The 24,043-nt window shown below is 37.4% G+C and overlaps 4 protein-coding genes across 4 annotated transcripts; 1 reads left to right on the forward strand and 3 right to left on the reverse strand.

Moving 5' to 3' along the window:
- Positions 1 to 82: 82 nt before the first annotated feature.
- Positions 83 to 12,840, forward strand: LOC116291744 (WD repeat-containing and planar cell polarity effector protein fritz homolog). Its single transcript, XM_089030834.1, has 22 exons — positions 83 to 240; positions 559 to 600; positions 1,163 to 1,284; positions 1,405 to 1,464; positions 2,009 to 2,126; positions 2,603 to 2,730; positions 3,450 to 3,527; positions 4,090 to 4,187; positions 5,235 to 5,297; positions 6,294 to 6,393; positions 6,509 to 6,542; positions 6,654 to 6,727; positions 7,372 to 7,419; positions 7,911 to 7,982; positions 8,647 to 8,738; positions 9,510 to 9,617; positions 10,142 to 10,247; positions 10,416 to 10,654; positions 10,872 to 10,935; positions 11,013 to 11,112; positions 11,518 to 11,697; positions 12,170 to 12,840. The coding sequence occupies exons 1-22, from the start codon at positions 180 to 182 to the stop codon at positions 12,286 to 12,288; spliced, it is 2,106 nt and encodes a 701-aa protein (XP_088886960.1). The 5' UTR covers positions 83 to 179; the 3' UTR covers positions 12,289 to 12,840.
- A 1,595-nt stretch (positions 12,841 to 14,435) lies between these two features.
- On the reverse strand, positions 14,436 to 15,897 carry LOC116291745 (uncharacterized). The gene has a single exon (XM_031698951.2). It carries the CDS (start codon positions 15,751 to 15,753, stop codon positions 14,818 to 14,820), a length of 936 nt encoding a protein of 311 aa, XP_031554811.2. The 5' UTR covers positions 15,754 to 15,897; the 3' UTR covers positions 14,436 to 14,817.
- A 2,407-nt stretch (positions 15,898 to 18,304) lies between these two features.
- On the reverse strand, positions 18,305 to 20,367 carry LOC116291746 (protein FAM32A-like). The gene is made up of 4 exons (XM_031698952.2): positions 20,284 to 20,367; positions 20,038 to 20,203; positions 19,830 to 19,883; positions 18,305 to 18,847 (listed from the first exon to the last, which is right to left on the reverse strand). Exons 1-4 carry the CDS (start codon positions 20,355 to 20,357, stop codon positions 18,779 to 18,781), a joined length of 363 nt encoding a protein of 120 aa, XP_031554812.2. The 5' UTR covers positions 20,358 to 20,367; the 3' UTR covers positions 18,305 to 18,778.
- Positions 20,368 to 20,674: 307 nt separating this feature from the next.
- On the reverse strand, positions 20,675 to 23,813 carry LOC116291742 (coiled-coil domain-containing protein 152-like). Its single transcript, XM_089030648.1, has 8 exons — positions 23,745 to 23,813; positions 23,339 to 23,444; positions 23,190 to 23,258; positions 22,839 to 22,903; positions 21,757 to 21,859; positions 21,509 to 21,636; positions 21,070 to 21,162; positions 20,675 to 20,827 (listed from the first exon to the last, which is right to left on the reverse strand). The coding sequence occupies exons 1-8, from the start codon at positions 23,811 to 23,813 to the stop codon at positions 20,675 to 20,677; spliced, it is 786 nt and encodes a 261-aa protein (XP_088886774.1).
- Positions 23,814 to 24,043: the final 230 nt, after the last annotated feature.

Here is a 24,043-nt window from a genome sequence, read left to right on the forward strand (position 1 = left end):
GCACGCATAAAATTCTAAACAGCTCCGCTGGTTCATATTTAAATGAATACCGCCGAACACTAACAATGAAGGCTCAAAAACACTTCAAAACAAGAAACCCTTTATAAAAAATGTCAGTGAGAAAAATGCGTTTATTCCGGTTCAAATAACTACGATGGGGATTTAAAGGAGCCAGAAGGATGGCTAGTATATTGGGACACTTACATTTCTGGTCGATGAGAAAACTGGCCGCAGGAACTGGTAAAAAATCAATATTTTTTGGGCGCCATATTTGTTTGTTGTTGTCAAGAGTAAAATCGAAATCTGTCTTTGGATATTTACCCCAAAAAATTATCGTCCGTTCGTTTAACGAACTAAGGTCTTGAAAGGCGCTTTATAATTTAGTAAAACCAAATCTTTTTACTCGATAAAGAAATGAAGTGTGATTTTTGTAAATTTTTTGTTATGGTATGTTGTTAATCTATATGTAGTGTGTTGATTTAGGTTGAATTTATAGATGTTTGCGTGAAATACGACAATTCCTTTTACTAAATCGTACATTGATATTCGTACATGTAGGTCTTGATGTTGGTACAAATTGCTATCATGAGAAAATATCAGGTAAAGTAGTCAGGAACAAAAAAACCTGCTGTTTACTTATTAGACTAAATTGAAAATGAATGGATGGGTGAATAAAAATAAATAGGGTGTAGTAGAGGCTTTTCCACATAGTTGCTCGCTCTACAACCACTGAATTCCAATTTGAATTTAGGAGTTGGGTTTTGAGAAGGGAAGAAATCCAGAAAACTATGTAGAAAACCCACAGGTCAATACAACATACATCATGCCTGGGATTCAAACGCTAAACCTGGTAGATGCTAGATAGCATTGGTGAAAGGCAAGAGAGCTCCCACTGCTTTGCACTGGATCAACTTCCTTTCTAGAATCCACACAGAAAAGCAGATTATATACTTGACGAAAATAAGAATAATATTATACTAGGAAATTTTTTATTGGCTTCTTCATCATAGGACTAAATTTCTGTTTTTGAACTAGTTTTTGCATAGTTGATATTAATAAAATAAATTCAAGATAAAAGGATTAGGCTGCTTTGAAGACTCTTTTTTTTAACACTTTGAGGATATATACGGATGTAATAAATAAGTGTGTTGAATATTTCAAGGTAATACAGGTGATGATGGTTATGCACAGTACAAGAGACTATGGGGAGAACAGAGAGGAATATCATGGACACCAAAAAACAAGAGGCCTGATAAACTAAGAGACAGTCTAAGAGAGTGTGAGGTAGGTATATTATGATCATCCATGGTTGAACCTCACATTTATTCTTTGGGTGCATCTTCACAATGTTTTACAGTATTATTGGAACGTGCAGTATTAATTTTAAAAAAAATTATAATATAGGAAATGCTACAAAACTACAAAGTTACTTTTACAAGATGGAGAACTCTAAGGAATATACAGGTATTGTCCAAGTTATATGTGTATTGTAGGGTTGGTTTCGTAGGGTTTACAGTTTTGTACATTTTCAAGGCAATGTCAACATTTTTTTAAATATTCATTTTATATCAGCTGTTCTTGTATGGCCATTGTTGCATTGTCTCATACATGCTTTACAAATTCAGCTAATACCTATGGGGTGCAATAGTTGCCTTGGAATAACCCGGGGGGGGGGGGGGGTACTCTTGCTCGTTTAGTGTAGGGATGTGCCGCTGAGCCCTTTGAACCCTTACCCTGTTCCAGAGTAAAAATTGCTGAAATTCATACCCTGTTCCAGAGCGAGATCACTGAAAACCCTGTTCCAGAGAGGAGAGAGTGTGATTTCATATACCCTGTTCCAGAGCGAGTGTGATTTTATATACCCTGTTCCAGAGTAGAATCGCTGAAAACCATACCCTGTTTGGCGGCACGTACCCGTATAGCGAATATAGGGAAGTACCCCCCCCCCCCTCCCAGGGGAATAACCCTTGGGAACTTTATAATCACTATTATCATGACTCTTTCTTAGATGGTATTAAGTAATGGTACAATTCTGTCATTCCTGGTGGCCAGTAACTCTGGTGATGTGGATGCAATATTTATTGATAAATCACTAGTAGGAAAAATACCTGATCAAGTCTGCGATGGTAAGTCTGACAAGAATGACACCAGGGACAACGGTCATGGCAGTCATCTTGGATCGCAAGGTGTTATGGGGCATCCAGGGGGCAAATATACTGTAGCTTGGTTGCAGTAATGACATTGATTGATACAGTATTAACACCACCACAAGAGAATAAAATAAATTCAATTAAAAGAAAGACAAACACACAAAACTCTATACATTTTTCATCATCTTTGTTTTGTTTTGCCCCCTGCAAGATGACCGCGATATCATAAAAATAATCCATTGTATAGCAAATTTCCCAGAAATAATGATGGGGAGGGCAGAGGGGAGGGGGGGGGGGAGGGAGGGGATGTGGTTTGCAAGTAAAGTAAAGTTTCTAAAGTTCCCTTGTAAATTACTGAGTTACTCCTGTCCATTATGTACTATAAGCCATATACATGATTTTATATAAAGTACAGCAAAAGGATTCTAATTTTTTCCATAAATAAATTTTAGCTGTTATAACAGAGGGATTCCTGGTCTTCTCTTTCCTGGACAAAGCAAAACTGTTTTATGTTTACCTTGGTAAAAAATCAAGTCTGGACTTGAAAAAAGCTGAACGAATCTCATCCCTTGAACCAAAGGTATAAATGCATAAATAATATATTACATACAGTATCCTGATTCTCCTGATTTTGATGAGGAGAGAGCCACTAAACCAGAGTATTGTCGGTCTAATGTGTAGTTCCAGAAATTTTCCATACCCACCCCACAGGGGAATTTGGAATTTCCGAAGAATAGGGGGTCAGAGAAAGAACAAAAATTACAGAGTTTGTATGGAAGAAAATTGGAATTTCCAGGCGTGGGGGGGGGGGGGGGGGGGTGTCTTTAAAAAATTCCTCCATGAGGGTAGTCTCCCTCGCATCCGTTTTTAGTGTCGGTCATCACGCAACGCGGGGAGGGAGCGTTGTGTGACGACCGACACTAAAAACGGATGCGAGGGAGACTACCATGAGGGGGGTATGGATAATTTAATATGGGTTCACATTGATAACCTTGGAAGATAATATATTCAGTATTGGCCATACAGTTGCAAAGCAACGAAGGCCAAAACGTGAAATTTTTGCCTCTGACACGCCAAGAAACATATTATAAGGCTTTGCAACTTTCTATGAATGAATATTTGCCACTCTTTATTACTTCTTCCAATGATATCTTTTTAAATCTAAGTCATTGATGTTGCTAAATATTATACTGTAATCAGTCTTGTACATGTACTGGTTGCAGCAGCATGTGATTGAGCATAAGTCTCTGCTTTGTGTTGTTGTAAATTATTTTCAATCCAACATTTTGGACTTTTTAGATGTCATATGCGGAGTTCCCTGGTCCGAGTAACAAGCGAATTGAAAGACGTCTGTCAGTCAACCAGCGCCAAGACATGGTTAGTACATCTGGGGTTTGCAAAAATTGTACAGTTGCTAAACTTTGAACAGCTTAAGGTATAGTTAGCAATAGTCCTTGCGATTGTATGGGCTATGAGTCAATAGCTATAGGCGAAGGGCGAACGGGCTAATGACTTATAGGCCATGAGGGCGAGAGGACGAATTGGTTTAGTCAAATCCAACTAGTCAGTCAAATATATAGATGCAAACAAGTTTTGAATTAAAGATAAATTCAATGTTTTGGTTTTCAAAGCGGCACCCTTTTCGCTACCAGTAGGCTATAACGTATAGCCTAGCAGTAGTACATCCAATCAGAATGCAGCGTTGATGATAGACGACTAGTTGGATTTGACTAGTACTAATTATACCTGATCCACTAGTAGTGAAAAGAGTAAGCTTTGAAAACCAAAACATCGATCGGCGGCTATAAACTCACGTTTTCGACCTAATTTCAAAATGCACTATGCTTAATTTAAACTGCACACTGCTCTTAGTGTTATATACATATACCTGGTACACTTCTATCAATTACGATTACAAATTTATCTTGTCTGTGCAAAGGTTGCTGTTTGGTGGGCAACACAGAGTGACGAGGCGTGGCCCTGGTCTCCCAACTCAGAGAAGGATAGATCGAACATGATTATCTTTGGACTTAATGGGTTAGTTCTCTTGATAGTATTAATGTACACTGTATATAGCAGTTTTTGTATGAGCGCGGCATGGGAAACATGATACTGACTTGCAGCACATACATGGTGTGACATGTCGTAACATTGGAATGGCTTCTTATAAGAATGGTTATCGTACGAGTGGGAAACATATGGTGCTGACTTACAGCACGTACGCAGTACAACTTGTCGTAACATCGAATAGGCTTCCCATTGGAATGGTTATCGTACTCCGGAGTGGGAAACCTTTAGTACTGAAGTTACAGCATTTACCCTTTTACAATGTGCCTTAATATTGATATGGCTTCCCATAAGAATGGTTACTCGTATTGAGTGGAAAATGCACATACATGGTACCACTTGCCATAACATCGAATTGGCTTCCCACTGCAATAGAATGGTTATCGGATGGGTGGGAAACATACGGTACTGACTTACAGCATGTACCCGTTACAATATGCCTTAACATTGACATGGCTCCTCATAAGGATGGTTACCATCGCATGAGTGGAAAACGTACGGTACTGACTTACAGCACGTACACGGTACGACTTGCCGTAACATCGAAGTGTCTTCAATGAGAAACATGAGAAACATGAGAAACATACGGTACTGACTTACAGCACTGGTACACGGTACGACATGCCGTAACATTGAAATGGCTTCCCATAAGAATATTTATCGTATGAGTGGAAAACGTACGGTAAGCACTGACTTACGACACGTGAACAGTAAGGCATACTGTAACATTGAAATGGCTTCCCATAAGAATCTTTATCGTATGAGTGGAAAACGTACGGTAAGCACTGACTTACGGCACGTGAACATAAAGGCATGCTGTAACATTGAAATGGCTTCACATTGTATGAGTCGAGTAATTCATGCAATCACAACCTGTAGTTAAGGCTGCGGTAAAATATAGCATATACAGTACGCTTATGAATTTGCAGTATCATTTCTCACTCATATGGAAACCGTATACCATTTGCTCTTTAAACTTTAAGATTATATATTAATTACGAAGAAATTTTGCTTCAGAAACAAGTTGGAAATGCTGTGTTACGTCAGAACAGAATGTGATCCGTTGGATTTGTCATTCAGGTATTTAAAAAACAGTAACTTCAATAGAAAATAGTGGTTATTTAAAATAATTATAAACAAATTAAGAGAACTTTAGAGTAAAAGATAAACCATACCTCGCTTATTTAATAAACTTTCACCCTAAAATAACTATTACATAAAGTATACTAAAAACTTGGGAAAAAAAGGGAAATGTTTGGGTGAGGAAAACACAACAGAGCAATATAATAATAAAAATAAAAATATAATATAAACAATATAAATTAAAAATATCAAATGACAAAAAGTACAATGTGGAATATAATAGTCTATATAATAATAATGTAACAATATAATAAATTTATATCTGCAGAAGTAATGTAATCTAAATAATAATAATATAAAATATTAATAATATTAGCTTATTCTTAGCTTGACTGCTACTGAGTGTTGTATTGATCAATAATTAAAATGAACAAATACTGATTGTATGTAATTATCTCAATTTCTTAGTATAAACCTACTAATGATATATCGCAAATCCTGCGCTTTGATTGGCTGTGGGCTTCTAGTGGTCTGTTAGTGATAGACCACTAGTAGCAAAAAGTGCAAATTTTAAAAATCAACACAATGCAAAAAATATACTATTTCTACGTCATTTCAAAATTGTCTATATCCATTTCTTTGAGCAACTAAAACAATTAGACCTGTCGCCCTCGTGGTCTACGAGTTAAAGCCCATGAGTTCCTTCGGCCTCATGTGCTATTGACTCGTAGACCACGAGAGACAGACTGGTCTAAAAGACTTCTTCGGCTTGGGGTACTTTTTTCCCATTTCAGACCACGTGTCATTCCCTTGAGAATAAGATTCCTTGTTGGGGTTGTATCCATATTCACTTGTGTCTTCTCATGTGCAACCGAGCGCAAAACTTAAACAAATAAATGATTCTCTAGGGAATGACATGTGGTCTGGAATGGGAAAACATTACGTCAGAGTCGAAGAGCACTATTGTTAAATATGACAATGTTTTTGATACAGTTACAACCAGCCTCATCATGTCCATACAGTGGAACAGTCATTGCCAGGTGGAGATATCTCAAGTATTGATAGCTGTATTTATGAATATACCAAAAATAAGGTACTTTTAATGATTTTTGTAAAAGTTGTTCTACCGTTTACACGTTTCCGGTTTCTTTTAATACGGATTTTTGTATTCAGTTTTTATTCAATTGTTAACTTGCATTTTTTAACAGATTGAGAGAGTAACAGTAACTACAATCCCTATCAACTGTAAGTGTGGCAGTCCCATGTTTTATCTTCGCCCTCTATATCTTAAATCTGTGTAGTCTTCACTTTCATCAGAGTTTAATAATAATCTGTAGGTTTTAACTCTTCAACAGCGTCCTGTTACTGTACACCAAAGAAACCATGCTGAAGATAAGCTACTTCTTGGATGTCAAGATGGAACTCTTGTAAGGATTGTTATATCAGATGCATCGGGTTCCTAAATTACCACTGTTATCTGATTGCAGACTCGTTTACTCAGGGTTAGCCTCGAATCACCGTCTAAATATTCACAAAATGAACCTCCTCGGCTCTGACGTAATGTTGTCCCATTTCAGAGTCCCACGTGTCATTCCCTAGAGTATCATTTCTTTGTTTAACGGTTGCGCTCGGTTGCACATGAGAAGACACATGAATATGAATACGACTCAAACAAAGAATATTATCCTCAAGGGAATGACACGTGGTCTGAAATGGGACAACATTTCGCGCGAACGCTTCAGAGCCGAGGAGGTCTATACCATACGGTAAAGTAAAGAATGTACAGCTTTAACAATACAAACACTTTGAAATTCCAAGGATCTTGACTGGAATACATGAATATTCTACGCAAAATCGAGGCCATGACCCTAAGCAACAGAGAACTCGAAACTGGAGTATTTCTTACTCGACTTTTAAGTTAATTCATTAAGATGCTCTCTGCGTCAGGAGGCAGATAAAGCTACACACTTTCTAAACAATCCTTCCTGTTTTGAGCAGAAATGCATTTATAATTGCCGTTATTGCTTAGCTTTAGAATCTGACACTATATTATACTATCATTTGTGTCCAGATGCTTTATGACAGTCACAGAAGAATCACTCAGATGACGAAAGCAATTGTAAGTACCATTCATTCGTTTATTCATTCCTCCATGCACGCATCCATGCATCCATGCATTCATCCATCCTTGCATCCATCCATCCTTGCATCCATGCATCCATGTATTCATGCACTCATGCATCCATCCATCCTTGCATCCATCCATCCTTCCATCCATGCATCCATGCATCCATGCATCCATGCATTTATGCATGCATGCATGCATCCAGCCATCCATTCTCAGTCCCTCTCTCCCTCCCTCCATTCGTCCGTCCGTTCATCCGTCCATCTATCCATCCATCCATTTATTCATCCATCCATCCATTCATTCATCCATCCATCCATTCATTTAACATTCAATATTTCAATTTGATGTTTTTTTCGTATTTTATTTTATTTTATTTTACTGTCTTCCATTCATTCCTTCTCTTTTTCCCAATATTCCATATTATTTTTCCACAATCATTCTGCTGGATCTCATTTATTCTTCCATTTACGTTCATTATAAAGATGCCTTCTCATATCCAATGGCACCCAGCAGACACCATTGTTCTTGTATGCAGCGAGAGAGGAGAGATCCAGGTAAAGTGCATCCCTCTCTTGTTCATGTTATTCTTTACTTAAGTTACATCATTGCGGCCATGTTGATGGTATTTAACTAAATATTTCTTATTAGGACTTTGTTAATACTGTTGCGCTGTTGAGCATAAGATAAAGGAACTGCACGTGAAAATGAGGATTACGCTGTTGAGCATTAGATAAAGAGATTTCACGTGAAAATGAGGCCTGCATTAAACCATTAAGCTATATAAGAAATGTAAATTGAAAATAAAGTGAGAAATTAATGCTTGTACGACTGATGGTTTTGGGCCTGACGTAACAGTACAACCAACATGGCTGCTATGTCTTTGTCTCTTGACTGTCTTAGGAATGGCTGCAACAATAATTGAAACGTCAGCAAGCACTAGATATAGAAGGAGGGGAACTAAGAAACCTCTCTGCTATATTATTAATCAACTAAAAAATAGAAAAATGAGAGGTTAATCAACAGTGCTTTTAAAATGTGGTTGGCTCTTCTTGCACTGAATTCTACTTGAAATTTAGGCTGCTATTTACGAAGGGAGGAAAACTGCTGAACTAGGAAAAAGAAAAAACCTTGTGACACAGGAAAGGACCAACAAACAACTCTACTGACATCGAGTCCGGTTGCTCCCTGATAACTATTCTGCCTGTTATATTTCTGTAGGTCTTTGACATGGCTTTAGCTCTAGTAACCATTCAACTCGTTGCCGAGAATCCCAAGCCAAGGAAGATATTACCACTCTATCGATACTTCCAGTAAGTAAAGTCAACTTTTCAATTCACCATTTTCCATACATCGGTTCACTGGTCAAACACGAAGCATTACGTCGAGGTTGCAAGCTTCAAAGTTGAATAATCCTTTGAAAGTACCTTGGCGCCTCGCTTTGTGTTTGACCAGTGAACTGATGTATGGGAAATGGTGAATTTGGCATACTTTAGGTCTCTCCTTTGATTTAAGTGTTTTCTCCAGGTTCTCAAGTTTTCCTCCATTCGTTCGCAAACCTAACACACTAGATTCTGTGCCTGACTTCGGTACCATTTCAAGGACCGCGGAGCACCCTAAAAAGTGGGGGGATTGTTGGGAAATACGAGGGACTAATATAAGAAAAAGAAGTGGTGGGCTAAGATAGAAAATTATGAGAGACTATAGTATGGGAAAAGGTAAAGTGGGAGGGGGTGGGGGGAGGCTATAGATCCCAGCCCGCCTCCTCCCCCGTCTCCGCGGTCCCTGTATTTAACTCCCACACAGTAATACCTCTACATTCAAACTTGATGTGCGTACTCTCTTGATTAAAATGTTGATTATTACTGAAGAAGGAAAACCGGAGAACCCAGAGAAAAACGCTCGTAACAAGGAAGAAAACAGCACATCAAACAAACTCTATCCATCCTCATGTGGCGTCCGCAGGAATCAAACCCGCGACGCGACCTGTTTTACAGCTATGACGCCCTGTTATCCCACGATAGTGGAGTGAGCCCTGGGAGCTCTTTCGCAATTTTTTTATATTTCTTTTTAAATCTTTCTAGGAATCCTGTTAAGCTGGATCTGGTTTCATGGTCATGTGAGGCCCCCATCATGAACATCAGCGAAGGCGGTGTTGGTTGCCATGACAACCTCTTGATAATTTTTGACGGGTTTGTATCTGTCAAATAGAGGCTTTGCACCATCACGTGATGGCAACCACAACAGGAGGCACAACATTATTACACAATTATTTTGCATGTAAATCAAACTAGACCAGATTCAATGGAATGCTTCGACGATACGGCGGCCATCTTGCCAGGGGGAAGCAAAACAAAGATGACAGAAAAGTATAGATTTTGTCTTTCTCTTATGTGTAATGGCGATCGATGTGCCGTTTAAATTTTTTTTTGTTTTTTTTTGAACGCCCTATATGTCTTACGATCCAAGATGGCCGCCATATCGTCGAAGTAGTCCTACGTCCTGTCGTGACTGTCATCACATGATGGTACGAAGCCTCTATTTGGTCACGTGTTCAGTCATACCACCCTACCCGATTCTCACTGGTCTTGGAATCCATGGCTGGAATACGAAAAATCCGACCTGATGCTTAGAAAGCCAATATCAGTTTTTACCCACACCTACCCACCTAGTAAATGATATTGCTAACTTGCTTTTTTTCCGTCAATAACTCCAGGGGTCCTGTGTGTATGTTAAGGGTCGAACTGGGTGTTATGAGTCATGGTAAACTAGGTGCTGTCGAACTGGTCTCGGAGTACATCAAACACAGCCAGGGAGACGAGGCAAGTTTTTAGAAAGATTTCTAGTACAACTGTTTAGTAGAACTTTATTAAGGCTCTGTTACACGTTGAAACGTTTAGGTGAAACTTGTGTGGAATAGCGTTGCGAGACAAATTTTCACGGGCAGGTTTCAACTGATCTAAGGCGGACTGATTTCTTTATACTTGCAGGCGGTAAATTTTCTAAACAGCATGAACTGGAACACAGAAGGCAATGCTTGTTTCGCATGTATGACACTGATCATGGACTATCTGTTGAGACTGACTCTCAACTCTGAGCGAGAAGGACTCCTGGAAGAGACGTTAGGAAGCTTCTATGCACCAAGCAGACCCCTTAGTGATGTAACAGTTTTACAGTATAGAGATCCTATTAGCAGATTGTCGCGAAGGTTCTTCCATCATCTTTTGAGGTAGGAGGGATACCACGTGATTTTGTGACCTTGGTCTTTGACAAAGGGTAGCGGGAGAGACATCCATCCACTTTCAGGTTTTCCTTTTTTTTTAAAAAAAATCTTTTATCGATGCACTCTTTCTTATACATCCGTCCGTCCGTGCGTGCTTCCGTCCGTCCGTGCGTCCGTCCATCTACCCATCCATTCATTCGTTCATCCATTCATTTGTTTACAGATACAAGAGGTTCGAGAAGGCGTTTCTTCTAGCCGTAGACATCGGAGCCAAAGATTTGTTCATGGTCAGTTTCCATGCATTCAAACCTCCAAGTCAAGCATCGATCAAAAATTAAAATATTTCAATTTGTATTTGTCACAGGATATTCATTACCTTGCGACAGATGTTGGAAATTATGCTCTGGCTGATGTAGCTAAGCAAAGATCTATACAAATAGATAATGATTCGCTGAGCGCATCAGGTAAGCTATAAGTTATTTTCTATCGGTTCTGCCCGATTCCTTCCTCTCCTCTCCGAATTTCTCCAAAATTATCTTGCGTGCAAGGCTTACATGAAAGCTCTAAAGAAATCACATTTTTTTCGATGGAACTGACTCGTAGCATTTCTTTTGTATTTATGTTAGCCTCAGAATCCATTGATTTCCTACGGGGGGGGGGGGGGGGGGGGTCCTTTCTGTGGAATGAGTATCAAAAATAAGATATTAGGTTTTTAGTTTTAGCTTATTTTATTTCATTTATTATTATTTATTTTTAGTTATATCACGGCTCTCTGGAAGAGTAGATTGTATGATGAGACTCCGTGTAGAAATAAAGGTTATTGATATTATTAGTATTTCAACTTTACTTCTGCTCATGCTTTGTCCTAGATACCGCTGAATCATATGAGGACGATGATTCCTACCAAGGCTCGGCTCAAGACGTAGAGGCCCTGGTCTCCAACGACCAAAGGTCATATGACCAGGGACGGGTCAGCCAATCAAGAGGCCAGCCTTTAGGAAGGGTTGATAATGATAGTACGGTCTTGGGTCTAGCCAATCCTAGAAGAGGTGAGTTAACTAGAGCTTTTTACAGATTAACTTCTAGCTTCAGTACAAATAGCACCATATAAGGCATGATGAGCAAAAGATGCTTTTACCCAAGCTAGACCACAATGCATCAGGTTTGCTATTTCAGAAAATGACAATGGAATCAATCCAAGTGTTTGTCTTCTCGAACGTGGAATCTACAGTACATTTATTGTAATTGGGGTACTAGTCATTTTGACTGTTCTTTAGTCTGCTTGGTATCCAATCTAGACCACAATGCACCAATCTCAAAAACGGTCTTTGAAGTCAAACTCGGTCTATGAAGTCAGCCTATTTTTACCTTCTACGCTCAACTAAAGCACTTGCCTAGTAATAATTATTGGCATAAACTCTTAAGGCAAAAGCATTTCTAGTTTTCATTGAGGCCAATAAGATTTTTTTATTTTAACAGTCCTCGAGTTGTTTCATTTTGACCCGTATTCTTTTGTTTTAGCGGAAACAACACCCCAGGCTTCCTCGAATAATAGTAATCCACAGGAGTCCCAAGCTTCTGGTGCTGCTTCGGCATCTGCTAGTGGAACTCTGAAAATCGTTCATTTTGGAGTAGTTTGAACGAAATGGAATGGAATGGAAAGGGAATGGAATCGTCTTGATGAAAACGTGAATGGAGCAAGGTCTGTTAGTGCCGTGCATCCCTTATAAAAAGGGTAAAAGACATGGGCGCCATATTGGTCAACATTGATCAAGACTCAAGCGACTATGACGTCACATGCATCCCAACCATTTTCCACAAACAACGGTCTGCTATTTAAGGCCGCCTTCAAAATGTCTTTCTATTTTTGGAAACTGTGCTGTTTTCCTGTAATTGGCAAGAGATAGATTCCATTATGAGTTTGCTCAAGTAAATGGTTTATCATATTTTTTTTAGCCCGAACCACCTGTGACATGACTCCTGTCTTGGAGCTTGGGCTACTTGTGGAATAACTTCCTATATGTGACGTCGCAACCTTGCATAATGGATCTAATGTCAGCGTAATATCATATGCTTCAATACAAAATTTGCCTTTTAGATCTCTGGAAAAGGCGCAAAAGATGTGTAAATATTCTTTAATTAATGTTCATGTAACATAGGGAAAATAAAGACAAGATGAATGATTCTTCAAAGTCAAGAACTAATTTTGAGTCTAGGCCTCTTTTATTTTTGCGCAGTGGAAATTTTTAATTTCAAAGTCGTTTTAAACTTATTGCCATAAACATTGAGCATGCAATCCCAACATGGAAAGAGCACAAGAACGGGACGGCGAAAGTCAAACCACCAATACATAGCAAACGCTATGTGTTGATCAATTCCACCTACTGTCGAGGATAACCAACGTTAGTACTGTAGCTGCGGATCGGGAGGACACTAAAGAAAATCGTTTGCGCCCGAGTATACAAACTGCTCTCTTGATACAAACAATTTACAGTATACTTTTGTGAGATCAGTATACCGTATTAATAAAGAAAATATGAAATATTTAGCCTTAAGCCTCTAAGTTTTTGCATTTTGTGAAGTCCATTTATCAGGGATGTTTGAAAGGCAAATAGTCACATATTTTTACATTTCGACTAATTTGTATACCGACTAGAGCATGCGCAGACGTTTGTCACTCGTGTTGATCGGGAATGCTGAAATAAGTTCAGTTTGGCCGACTGTGGAAATCAACCCGCACCGTAGATTCATGCAGAACGAAGAGAGATCGAGGTCCACGGGTATGCGCATCTCGCATTTCATTTTACTTCATTTACTTCATTTTCAATTCAAATTAAATGGATTCCAGCTGCTGGTCTGAGAAAAAATGTTAGCCAATCAGAATCGAGAAAATTTGCAAAACTGAACTGTCACTTTTCCTCTTGAATAGGGATTTCCGGGCCACCAAATGAATAACAGGACGTTGATAACACGTGCTTCGCATTATTTGATGATTTTGATATTCTTGTTGCAATGACCGGCAAGTTTCTATTTTTCGGTGGTCAATAGACCTTCGCTCGGGCATGTTTTTTCCATTCAGACCACATGTCATTCCCTAGAGTTTTATGTATTTGTTTAACGGTTTTACATGAGAAGACACATGAATATTGATACAACTCAAACAAAGAATCTTATTCTCATATTCTCCGGGAATGACACGTGGTCTAAAATGGCAAAACATTACGCCCGACACATCAGTTTTGCAAAGACGTCATTTATACATCACTATTTCAGATCGGCTATTTGTTACATTCCCGTCTTGAGTGAATCAATAAAGACGTAAAATTTTTTTCATACAATCTATATAGTACATGTTACGTTGCCTAGTAACTAGAGACGCGGGTTGGAATTCACTTAGAAGAGCAATCGCGACTCGAAAGATCACCTGTCCGAGATGGAGTCTCGGTCAACAGTCGAACATGACAGATTTTTCGTGTATCTGGGTCGCCCACGGTATAACTAATGCGACACAAATTCAGCTTAAAAACAGCGCCTTTTAAATTTGTAGCTCACCGCAAAAGGTACTTTCGGAATAGTCCGCATTCGGACATTGAAAAAAAATGTCTTGAACCAGTTGAAAACAGGAAACTTTCCAGTTTTTGTTACTACGAAATCGAGAATCCACAGGTTGTATTGTTGCAAAGTAACAAGGCTGAAAACTGACGTACCGCGCATCATTTATGGTCGAAGAAGCAAAAATTCATCAACGAACGATCATTGGCACCCACTTCTGACACCCAACCACTAATTTGTCCTTATAAAAAATTTTAATTAAACTTTAAATTAAACTCGTTAATATTTAAAAATCAGATTAAGCAATTCACTCTCAACTCTGTTCAAAAAGTGAAATCGTGCCGTGAAATTCCGTTGCAAGGGGCCGTTCTAAGTCAAGTCCATTTTTTTGGATTCAATGACCCTGACTAGCCAAAACATAGCAACGACGTAGTGCCGTAGTACGGTAGTACATAATGTAAAATGGTCAAATGGTCAAAAATTTTGCCTAAAAGTATATTGTATTTCATTCACTCTCAAGGGACCGACTAAAGTGTGTCCAATTTTTATATACTTTAAATTCAAAGTCCCTCTCTAACCAGTGGCAATATAAGAACATAATATAACGACAAGGTCATTCAATCATCTTCTGTACTGTTCGTACGTAAATATCTACAATTACGTAAGCCATCCATCATGTCAGTCAGATCAGGCATCGATAAAGACCTTCGTCTCCGATCCAACTTAGGGGTCGTTGGTTTATCATGAGCTTCTAGGAGTTCTTCCACCGTCTTTTTAGTTTTCGGTTGGACTTGATATAAACGCGAAAACACCTTTGTTTTTTCTTGTTTGTTTTTTGTTGTACTTTGTATATTCGTGTTTCGTGACGGTGGTCTTATTGCTAGTCCTCTATGAGTGATGGTGGGTGAATTTGGTCCACTTTTAGGCGGGCTTGCACCCGTGGTAACCCTTCGCTCGATCGCGATCGGTGGTGAGTGATTCTTGGGAAATTTTGCTGTTAAAACAGGCGAAGCTGTACTACTTCGCCCTAATTTATTCAAACTATACCTTGGCGAGATTCTTTGTTGGCAATCCTTGGCACCAGAGCTTGGTCTGTCTTTATCTGTCTCCCTTAAACTCGAAGTGCTTGAGCTGAGAGAGTTTGTTCGTAGAATATGGAGAGCTCTAGGCGAAGGAGGAGGTGACGAGTGGTGTATTAAAGAAGGTGTTCTCCTGGACTTGGAAGATTGGCTTCTTATCAGTGGAAGAAACTGCTGTTTGGATACTATTTCCTTTTTCTCCAGTTTAAAGTCATATTTATCAGTTAAATCACTCTCTGTGCATTCGTCAATCGCATCTGTCTCCCCAACGGGTAAGCTCATAACCCTTCTAGCCTTCATCTTTGGCGAGGAAGAACCAAACTTGACCTCGTCTTTTTTTATTTGTAGTGACAGCATCTTTAAGTCTCTCTCAACTTCCAGCTGCTTCACTGTTTTCCCAAGTGCGTGGCCTTGATAATTATTCGTTGTGATAGCATTTCTCATCGAAGAGCTTATTTTTCTTGAGTTTTCCATAGTCAAGCCCTTGAGAAAAACGCCTAGAAATACGTTTATCTTCGAGTTTATATTCTTTAGAGCTTCTTTTGCAGCTGTGTCGTCGAACGCCTAACACAAGCGTAATGAGTTTTTTTCTAATATGATGCGATAACTTGAACGCATGTCAACATAGCGACAGCACTGTAATCAAATATTGAAACTAAAGTTGAAAGAGATTGGCCTGAAGGACAGTTAAAATGGGCTTTTAAGAGTGAAGCACACTCTTTATATATGAAGACATTACATTTTTACATTCATTCAAAACGGATGTTAAGGTGATGAATTTGGACTAATCCCATACTGAAGGTACGTGAGTCGGATTTCTGTTAATGGGATTACTAAACTCATTATCGTTTTCACACCGGTATTTTTTTCTGTTCTAAACATTATCATATATTTTAATCAAACAAACTAGGATGTTAATTTCTAATAAAAGTATCTCACATACAAAACTTTTTCAATAAAACCTTGTAAAAAAATGAAAGTTTTTGTAATGAAAGTTTTCCCTATTTATTCTTCTAGCAAATTAAATTTTGTTGGCGTATATATCGTTGGCAAAGACGACTCTTTCAGGACTTGATATTTACGTCAAGTGTGCGCAAAAAGTATTAGAAAAACGTCGCTGGCTTTGTGATTTGTTTGCAGATGGATTTAATGGTCCAGTGTGACAACCAAAATATATCATTAATACTGAAGCGGCCATTAAATCCACTCACTGCTGCCATTATTCCAGAAAAAGGGATCGTTTATATTCCCGTTAATCCAGAATTTTATTTTATTTTCGTTTTTCTAAGAGATTTGATTTTCACCAAATTTGATAAATAGATGACAATCGTTATTCTAAAATGTTAATATTCAAAAGCCTTGAAGTGTGTGGAAGTATTGGTACTTCGTCAGATAATTACTGATTATATTAATTTATAATGTTTGAAGCCGTCTTTTCAATCTCGCATGAAGCTCGTCATGAAATGAATGCATACATATTTCATCTGTTTTGAATTTTTCGTAGAAAGGTCAGACAGTTAACCACTCAACAACAGAATTGAAAGCAAAATATATCTACATATATTCTCTTGAGATTTAATACAATTTTGAAGTGACAGTTTATTCGCCCATTTCCGTGATTTCATACCACGAAACTTGATATATCGAATGTGACCTATTCAGTTTGAAGGATGAAAAAAAAAAAATAGTTCAACGACTGAGACGATTCATTACATAGGGCCTTTACATATTGCAACAGAAGAATAATACAAAAAGTGGTTAAGCTGGTAAGAGCTCTTTATTTGTTTAGAGGGAAGTTGTTTAGAGGTCGGCACTCATACTGTGATGTCACCGATTTCTCGGTTGCAATATACCGTTTTCTCAAGGTTGCGTGCGCATTCAACTTGACGGGCCACAAAATTGAAAAACGCAAATTCAGTAAAATTGAAAAGACAGTTTTATGTTTAAAGAGGAGGATAGTCTATTCTATGAATTCTTATCGGAAAAAAAAAATATAAAGCTCCTGTTCTGGTATCGTGGCCCGTCAAGTTCCTTAAATTTGGATGCGCACGCAATCTTGAGAAAACGGTCTATAGAACTTTCCCGAATCCACTCAAGTGATCATGAAAAGATAGCTCTATATTGAGGTTGAGCTTCATAAGATACAATAAATGAATGAAAAAATGAAGTCCAACCTCGACTTGGACACAATGTTTTCGTGGTTACTCCAACAAATTTAGAAAAAGTCTATCTTTTTTAGTTTCAAATTATAAACTAATACTTATCGTGTCAGTATTGTGCTTTTGGCATCAAAACTTAAAACGCTTTATATAGTCTTTCAAGTATAGAAGGAAATACAAATATTTTAAGTGTTTTCATTGGGGATAAGCAATAAAGGTCACTCATTCAGCTTGACTCTAGCTGAAGCTTGGCTTTCTAGTAACTCACGACTTAATCTGAGAAAAAAAGTTAGTCAATCAAAATCGAGTACATTTTCAAAACTGAGGTTTCCAGGCCAAAAATGGAAGGAGAAAAAAAGTTGCTAATAAGCGTCTGATACACGATAATTATTGAATTTTATATTTTCATTTCAATGGCGGGCATGTTTTTATTTCTTGCTGGTCAATTTTCTCAGGCTTCATGTATGTTTTGTAGTGACGTCATTTCTACGTCACTATTTCAGAAAAGCTTAGAAGTCAAGATTTTCAGAGTCACGTAAGTTTCCCACTCTGGGTAGCAGAAGCCCTCCCCAAACTCCTTACTGGCCTCTGGTACCCAGGATTAGTACGGTTCAGTCCACAAGCCACAATGGGATACCACCACATTGCTGAGAGGTTTTCTTGTTACAATTATGATTGTAAACGAGAAGGAAAAGAAAAAACCCCTGGTAACCAAGGTACATCCATTGTTTTAAAAATAGGTGTTTGTAGTGTTTAAATGAGAGAATACGGTATCAGATTTACAATGACTGAGCTAAAGGCAAGTGATTGTAGATTTGAATTGATACAAAGTGGCTTCTCATGTCGTAAACTACTTGTGAAATGGATAAATAATTTAAATTCCTTTAATACATGTTGAATTTATAACTTATTTACAACCACTAGACAAAGGTACTTTTGTCAGAACAGTACACATCCACTAGTTGTGGTTGTTGTAACTAATAAGCATTTTCATTGTAAAGTTTATATAGGGGTTACATGACATTCATGTGACCTAATTTCTCAAATTGGCTTGGCTTGAATCCTCATACACCATTCTTGAATTTTATGATTCTTTATTTATTGACTTTCGAAACAGTGCTTTATATACAAGTACTAATATATAATAAACTTACTAACAGGAAAAGTATTAGTGTTAGATATAATGTACAAGGTTGGAAACTTAAAATAGAAGTTGTTACAAAAATAAGAAACAGATAAAAGCAAAACTACACAGTTTCTCTGATTTAACAAAGATTGACACTGAAGTTTTTGATAATAGTGTACAAAGTATAAAGTTGATGATCGACAGTGGTACTTTTTTACTTGGTCCAACTGACTTTGGGGATGTCATAATGTTCAGTTAATTCATCCAGGTATTCATTGAATTTCTAGGAATAAGAACAAATGGAGATATGTAATTTGGAGGTCAATAATTAATAATAAAGATCTAAATATCTTGTGTTCTGTAGTTACTATAAAAAATGTAGGTCTATAGACCTGTTGCACTAATAGCCCATTTCTCAGATGTAGTGACTAAGAGCATAAAAGCTTTTAGACAATATATATTCAGTGGAAGTGGGGGGGAGGCTGCACTATAGGTGGGTGTATGCTTATAACTACTAATCTCTGTCATTTAAATTGCCAACCAGAAATCTATCGGAAAATAGATAATAAAGCAAAGTGATAAGCCTGTTGAAATTGTGGGCACATCACAATAGCAATGTTTATAAACATTAGGCCCACCTTAGTACACAAACTGGCTTTTTTGCATTTTAAATCTAGTAAATCTAAGGGGCTTTCTTATGTACGTATGTCTCACCTTTGATATAGTTATGTTTAGGGATTTTTTTAGTGAAACCTCTATTTAAACCCATATTTATTAAATAGCCCACACAAGTTTTATTAAATAACACACACAAGTCTCTGTATTGAAATACAACAATACGATGAGAGCTGTAAAGCATAAGAGAAGGAAGGCTTGGAAGAATGAGAATAATCAAGTGTTTTAAATGCTTTTCTACATAAAATGCACAAACTGTTTGCTTCACAGTACAGATACACAAGCAGCTGTTTTACCATAACACAATTTTTTTATTTGTACAATTTCTTTCTATAGCTATGCTGTGACTATATATGTGGTGTGTATGGATGAATTATTGGAAAACAATGGCAAGCCATTTCAAAGTTATGCCATGTCGTACCAATGTACATCAATGCTGCATGTTTTCCACTAATTCAAAAAATGCTCTTGAAAAAACTGCCTTCATAAAATTAATTTGACCAATTTATTACCCCCTATTATCAAAATCATGATATCCATATAGATAATACAAAGCAATATTGATTATTATCAAAAAAAATTCTATTTACCTCTACTCTTTGTTTGTGTGTTTTCTCGGCTTTTTTAAGAATTCTTTCGGCTGCCTTTAGGAAAAACAACGAAGAGAAAATTCATTGGCTACGACACAAGATTACGTATAAGCTACGCAATTTTTGAATGCTTCATTATACTAAAAACTGAAGTAAGCTTTCACAAATTATATAATCAATACTAAAAAGTTTCAATATTTTTTCTTACCCTCCTCTCCTGTATTTTGTCGAAAGCTTTTTGTGCTTCAGTTCGAGTATCTTTCTCCTCTTCTTCTTCGTCAAATTGTTCTTTTGGTGAGCTTGTAGCTTTTTCCTTGGCAATACTTTTGAGTTTATCTTCGATAGCTTTGTTTTTATTTTTCTTCTTTTTCTTCCTATAAAAGTCATGAATAGGTAAAAGAAAACGTTGAATATATTTTAGAGTATTTTTGTTACTTTTAAGATCATAACTTACTTCTTTATTCCTCCGTCTTCGACTCCTTTTAGCTTTAAAGATCCTTTCGTTACTGATTTATACGCATCCGCCATTTTGTTCTTTCCTTCGACTTTCTCGCAAAGAGCGATGGGAAAATATCACGATGACACAGGTAGCCCAAAAACTGTGTAAAATATCACCGCAACATTATGACCATCACTCACCGTCAAGTTTAGAATGATGGCATTTTTTTCTAAATAAAATGAAACAAAAATATATCCGGAGGGTGATCGGATGTGTAATCGTAGTTTTAACAGTTAAAACTGTTCCTCGATATAAGACAAAACCGCTTTAATTACTCCAAAACAAATTTCGAATTGAACATGTATTACCGCGAAATATTTTTTAACATTGTTGATGAGCAGTTTTACTAAAATCGCTTCCTTTTCAGAGAAAGAGGCTGTCGATTTGTGCATTGCTGATCTTGCTGTTGATATTTCTGAAGTTGTCTTTCCAACTGAGTGACCTTCTCTTTTAGAGAAGCGATATCTTTTTCAGACTGTGATTTTGCAGCTTGAAGTTTCTGTAAAAAATACCAACATGTTTTTGAGGAATGCAGGTCCAGTAAATCCAGGCCATGCAGGCTGATCCTTTAACCCACCTTAACAGTCTTTTCACGACATCACTGGCATAAATATTTTTTGTCCTCAAAAGATTTGCAATGCATGCGTTTCAAATCGTTCCAGCCGCTTTCAAAGAGATTGAGAGGTAGCCAAACCCAGTTAGCAATGACACAAAAAGATTGGTGCAAGTCCGCATGCTTACCTTACGGAAGATGTCACTGTTGGAATGTGAGGATGGAGTATTTAAAGATTTGGCAACATTGGACTTTTGCAACTTTAGCAGTTTGGCATCATACTAAAGAAGATGGTCAAAGAAATATCCAGACTCAAAAATACCATAAATATATTTAGAACATTATTCTGTAAGTGAGTTAAATACCGAAAATGGACGCAACATGCATTTCCATAATTATTATAGAAGTAAAAGAAGGCTGTTGGACAATAACGTGACGTCTAGATTTAAAGTTGAGTAAGCCCCAATCGCAAATGCATATAGACTTCTTTAGCTTGAGCATAATGTTTTCCCATTCAGATAAGGCACGCCATTCCATAGAGTTCCAATTTATTGTGAATTTCATTTAACGCTTGTGCATAAGAATAGTAAGAAGACATATGAATAACATTACGCCCAAGCTGCATACCTCTAGTCTTAGTTTGACGATTTCTGTGTGTTTGTCCCTCGCCATGTCAGCTAGCTGTTTCTGCAAATGTCTCAACTCGCTATCTTTTTCCTGGAGGCTTTTTTCAAGAAGAGAAATCTCTCGTTTGGCTGTGAAAGAAAAAGTTCGAACTTCAACTTCACTTTTATTTGAAATGATTGACCTTTGCTGAACACATGTGACGTCATGTCTATATTTTAAGATATATACTGGCTGATAATGTCATTTACCTTGCTGCTGTGATTCTTCCTTCAAACGGCATATTTCGTTTTTATGCATCTGATCTGATACCTCGATTTCCTTAATGGCTTCAGTGATTTGGTTTTTGTGCTCCTGAAAAAAATTGAATGAGAATCAAATTAAAGAAATTCAGTCATTTACACTCTTTCAAGTATAATTGCAAATTAGTGAAACACAATCTGTAAGTGATATATATATACAGTCGATCCCAAAAACGTTGTCCAAGTGAAAAGAGGTTTATAGGACAATAATTGTCACGTGTTCATTAAATATTCAGTTTTACGCGCGTGGATTTTTTTAATTAGCATACTGATGCAAAAGTAAATTACAGTATTGAAAACTGAATCTGAAAGATGCCGCGGGCTTTCTCGGATGATTTAAGTTGGAGAATGGTATACCGACATTTGTTTTATGCAAAAACATACCAGGAGATAGCCTCTAATCTGTTTGTAAGTCCTAAAACGGTCAAACGGACGTGTACACTAGTGGAGACATTAATCCTTGGCCCGTCGGTCGACCTCTTCAAACAGGAACACTTTTTCCGCATGAAGAGTATATCGTCATGGAGTGTCTTCTAGAACATCCTGAAATGCAATTGAATGAAATAGCGTCGAAAATATTCAATACAACTGGCTCTGCTTTTAGTGCCCAAACATTATGCAGAACGGTCCACAGGCTTGGATTCACGCGCAAGAAGGTATGGTACGTGCAGATTGGTTTGCTCATTACTCATTACTCAGTCTTGCAGAACGTTCTTTAAGTCTGGTAAGGCTTTCACTAGCTCAGAACGTAGCTCTGAAACGGTCCCTAACACTGGAAAATTGGGTAAACTTCTTACAACGTAGCTAGACTTCTTCTTGGAGTCCAAAACCCGAACTTCTAAAGTCGAAAGAACTTGTTTTGAATTACCCGCCGTCGACATTTTCTGCCACGCATGTGATGCAGCACGTTCAGATTCCTAGTTCCACACGCGCGTAAAACTGAATATTTAATGAGACACGTGACATTTATTGTCCTATAAACCTCTTTTCACTTGGACGACGTTTTTGGGATCGACTGTATATATATACACCTGTTCAAGAGCATCCGCTGATTTCTTCATTTGTTGTATCTGTTCCTTCAGTCGACCATTTTCGTCTGAAAAAGCCAAAACGTTTCAAACCAAAAACTTTTATCGAATAAAAAAAATAAATATCGCCCTTCTAGACTCTTTATTTGTGGATTCTATTTTCCATTAGTTCCGCTATCCTAAATCCAGTCATAGCCGCATGACATGAAAATCCCATACTGGCATAGTTGAAAAATTAACAAACCCCGATTCATTTATTACAGTAACGTGCAAGTTTAACTTTTAGCTGCACGTACATTTTAGTCCCAAATGGTCTTGGTCTCTCCTCGTCTCAACCTTTTTAATATCTCTCACCTTCAAAATCGCATCTTTTTGACAAAGTGGCTTGGAGCTTGTCAGCCATGCTCCTTAAACTTCTGCATTCTAAATTTCAATAAAAATTAAAAGGATTTAATCTTTATTTTCAAATTGCACCGTCTATTAAGTTGAATGGTATCACTTGCCTTCTAGAGCTACTTTCTCAGCCTCTTGTATCGATTGTATTTGCTTTGTGAGGCTTCTTATTTGGGAGTGTAGTGAGGCATTTTCCTTTGCTAAGTCAGTAGTTGCCTATACAGAATATAAGCTTATTTGTTAAACAACATTTAAAAATGACTTTACTTTGAATGGCATCTACAGACAGGCACAGACAGACAGACAAAACTCAGAAGCAACATCAGTTCAAATATTTTGATAATTTAAAAAAAAAAAAAAAAAAAAAAAAACGATGCTAAATACATATGAGCCATAAATAGAGCTCCTAAAAAACTGATGCTTAAATCGAACCAATAAAGCGAATTTCATTTACCTTAAATTTCAAATGAAAATTAACGTTTTGCAAAGTTTTGTTTAACTGCTATCTAAGCTTACCTTTTGCCAGTTTGAAAAGTCTTCGATAAGTTGATCGAGTTGGACTTGCTTTGCTGTATTCGGAAGCATCCTATCTTTGATCCAGATTTTTATGAATCTCTTAGCTAAAAAGAACCATAAAATCCAGGCAAATTCGTCGTAGGTTTTTTGGACAAAAGCTTCGTTTTCAATCAGCTTGTTTTAGGCTGCTTAACCTTGTGAGCAATTTTTCAACAACAAAATCACTTCTTAGCAAATAATTACTTGAGTTGTTCGGTTAACTAATAGTTATTGCAGCTTTTAACGTACGTGTTTTTCAG

This window comes from Actinia tenebrosa, unplaced genomic scaffold (assembly GCF_029948245.1).
Source record: "Actinia tenebrosa isolate PJP-AT-01 unplaced genomic scaffold, QUT_ActTen_1.0 PGA_scaffold15__27_contigs__length_11533743, whole genome shotgun sequence".
Taxonomy (NCBI): Eukaryota; Metazoa; Cnidaria; class Anthozoa; order Actiniaria; family Actiniidae; genus Actinia; species Actinia tenebrosa.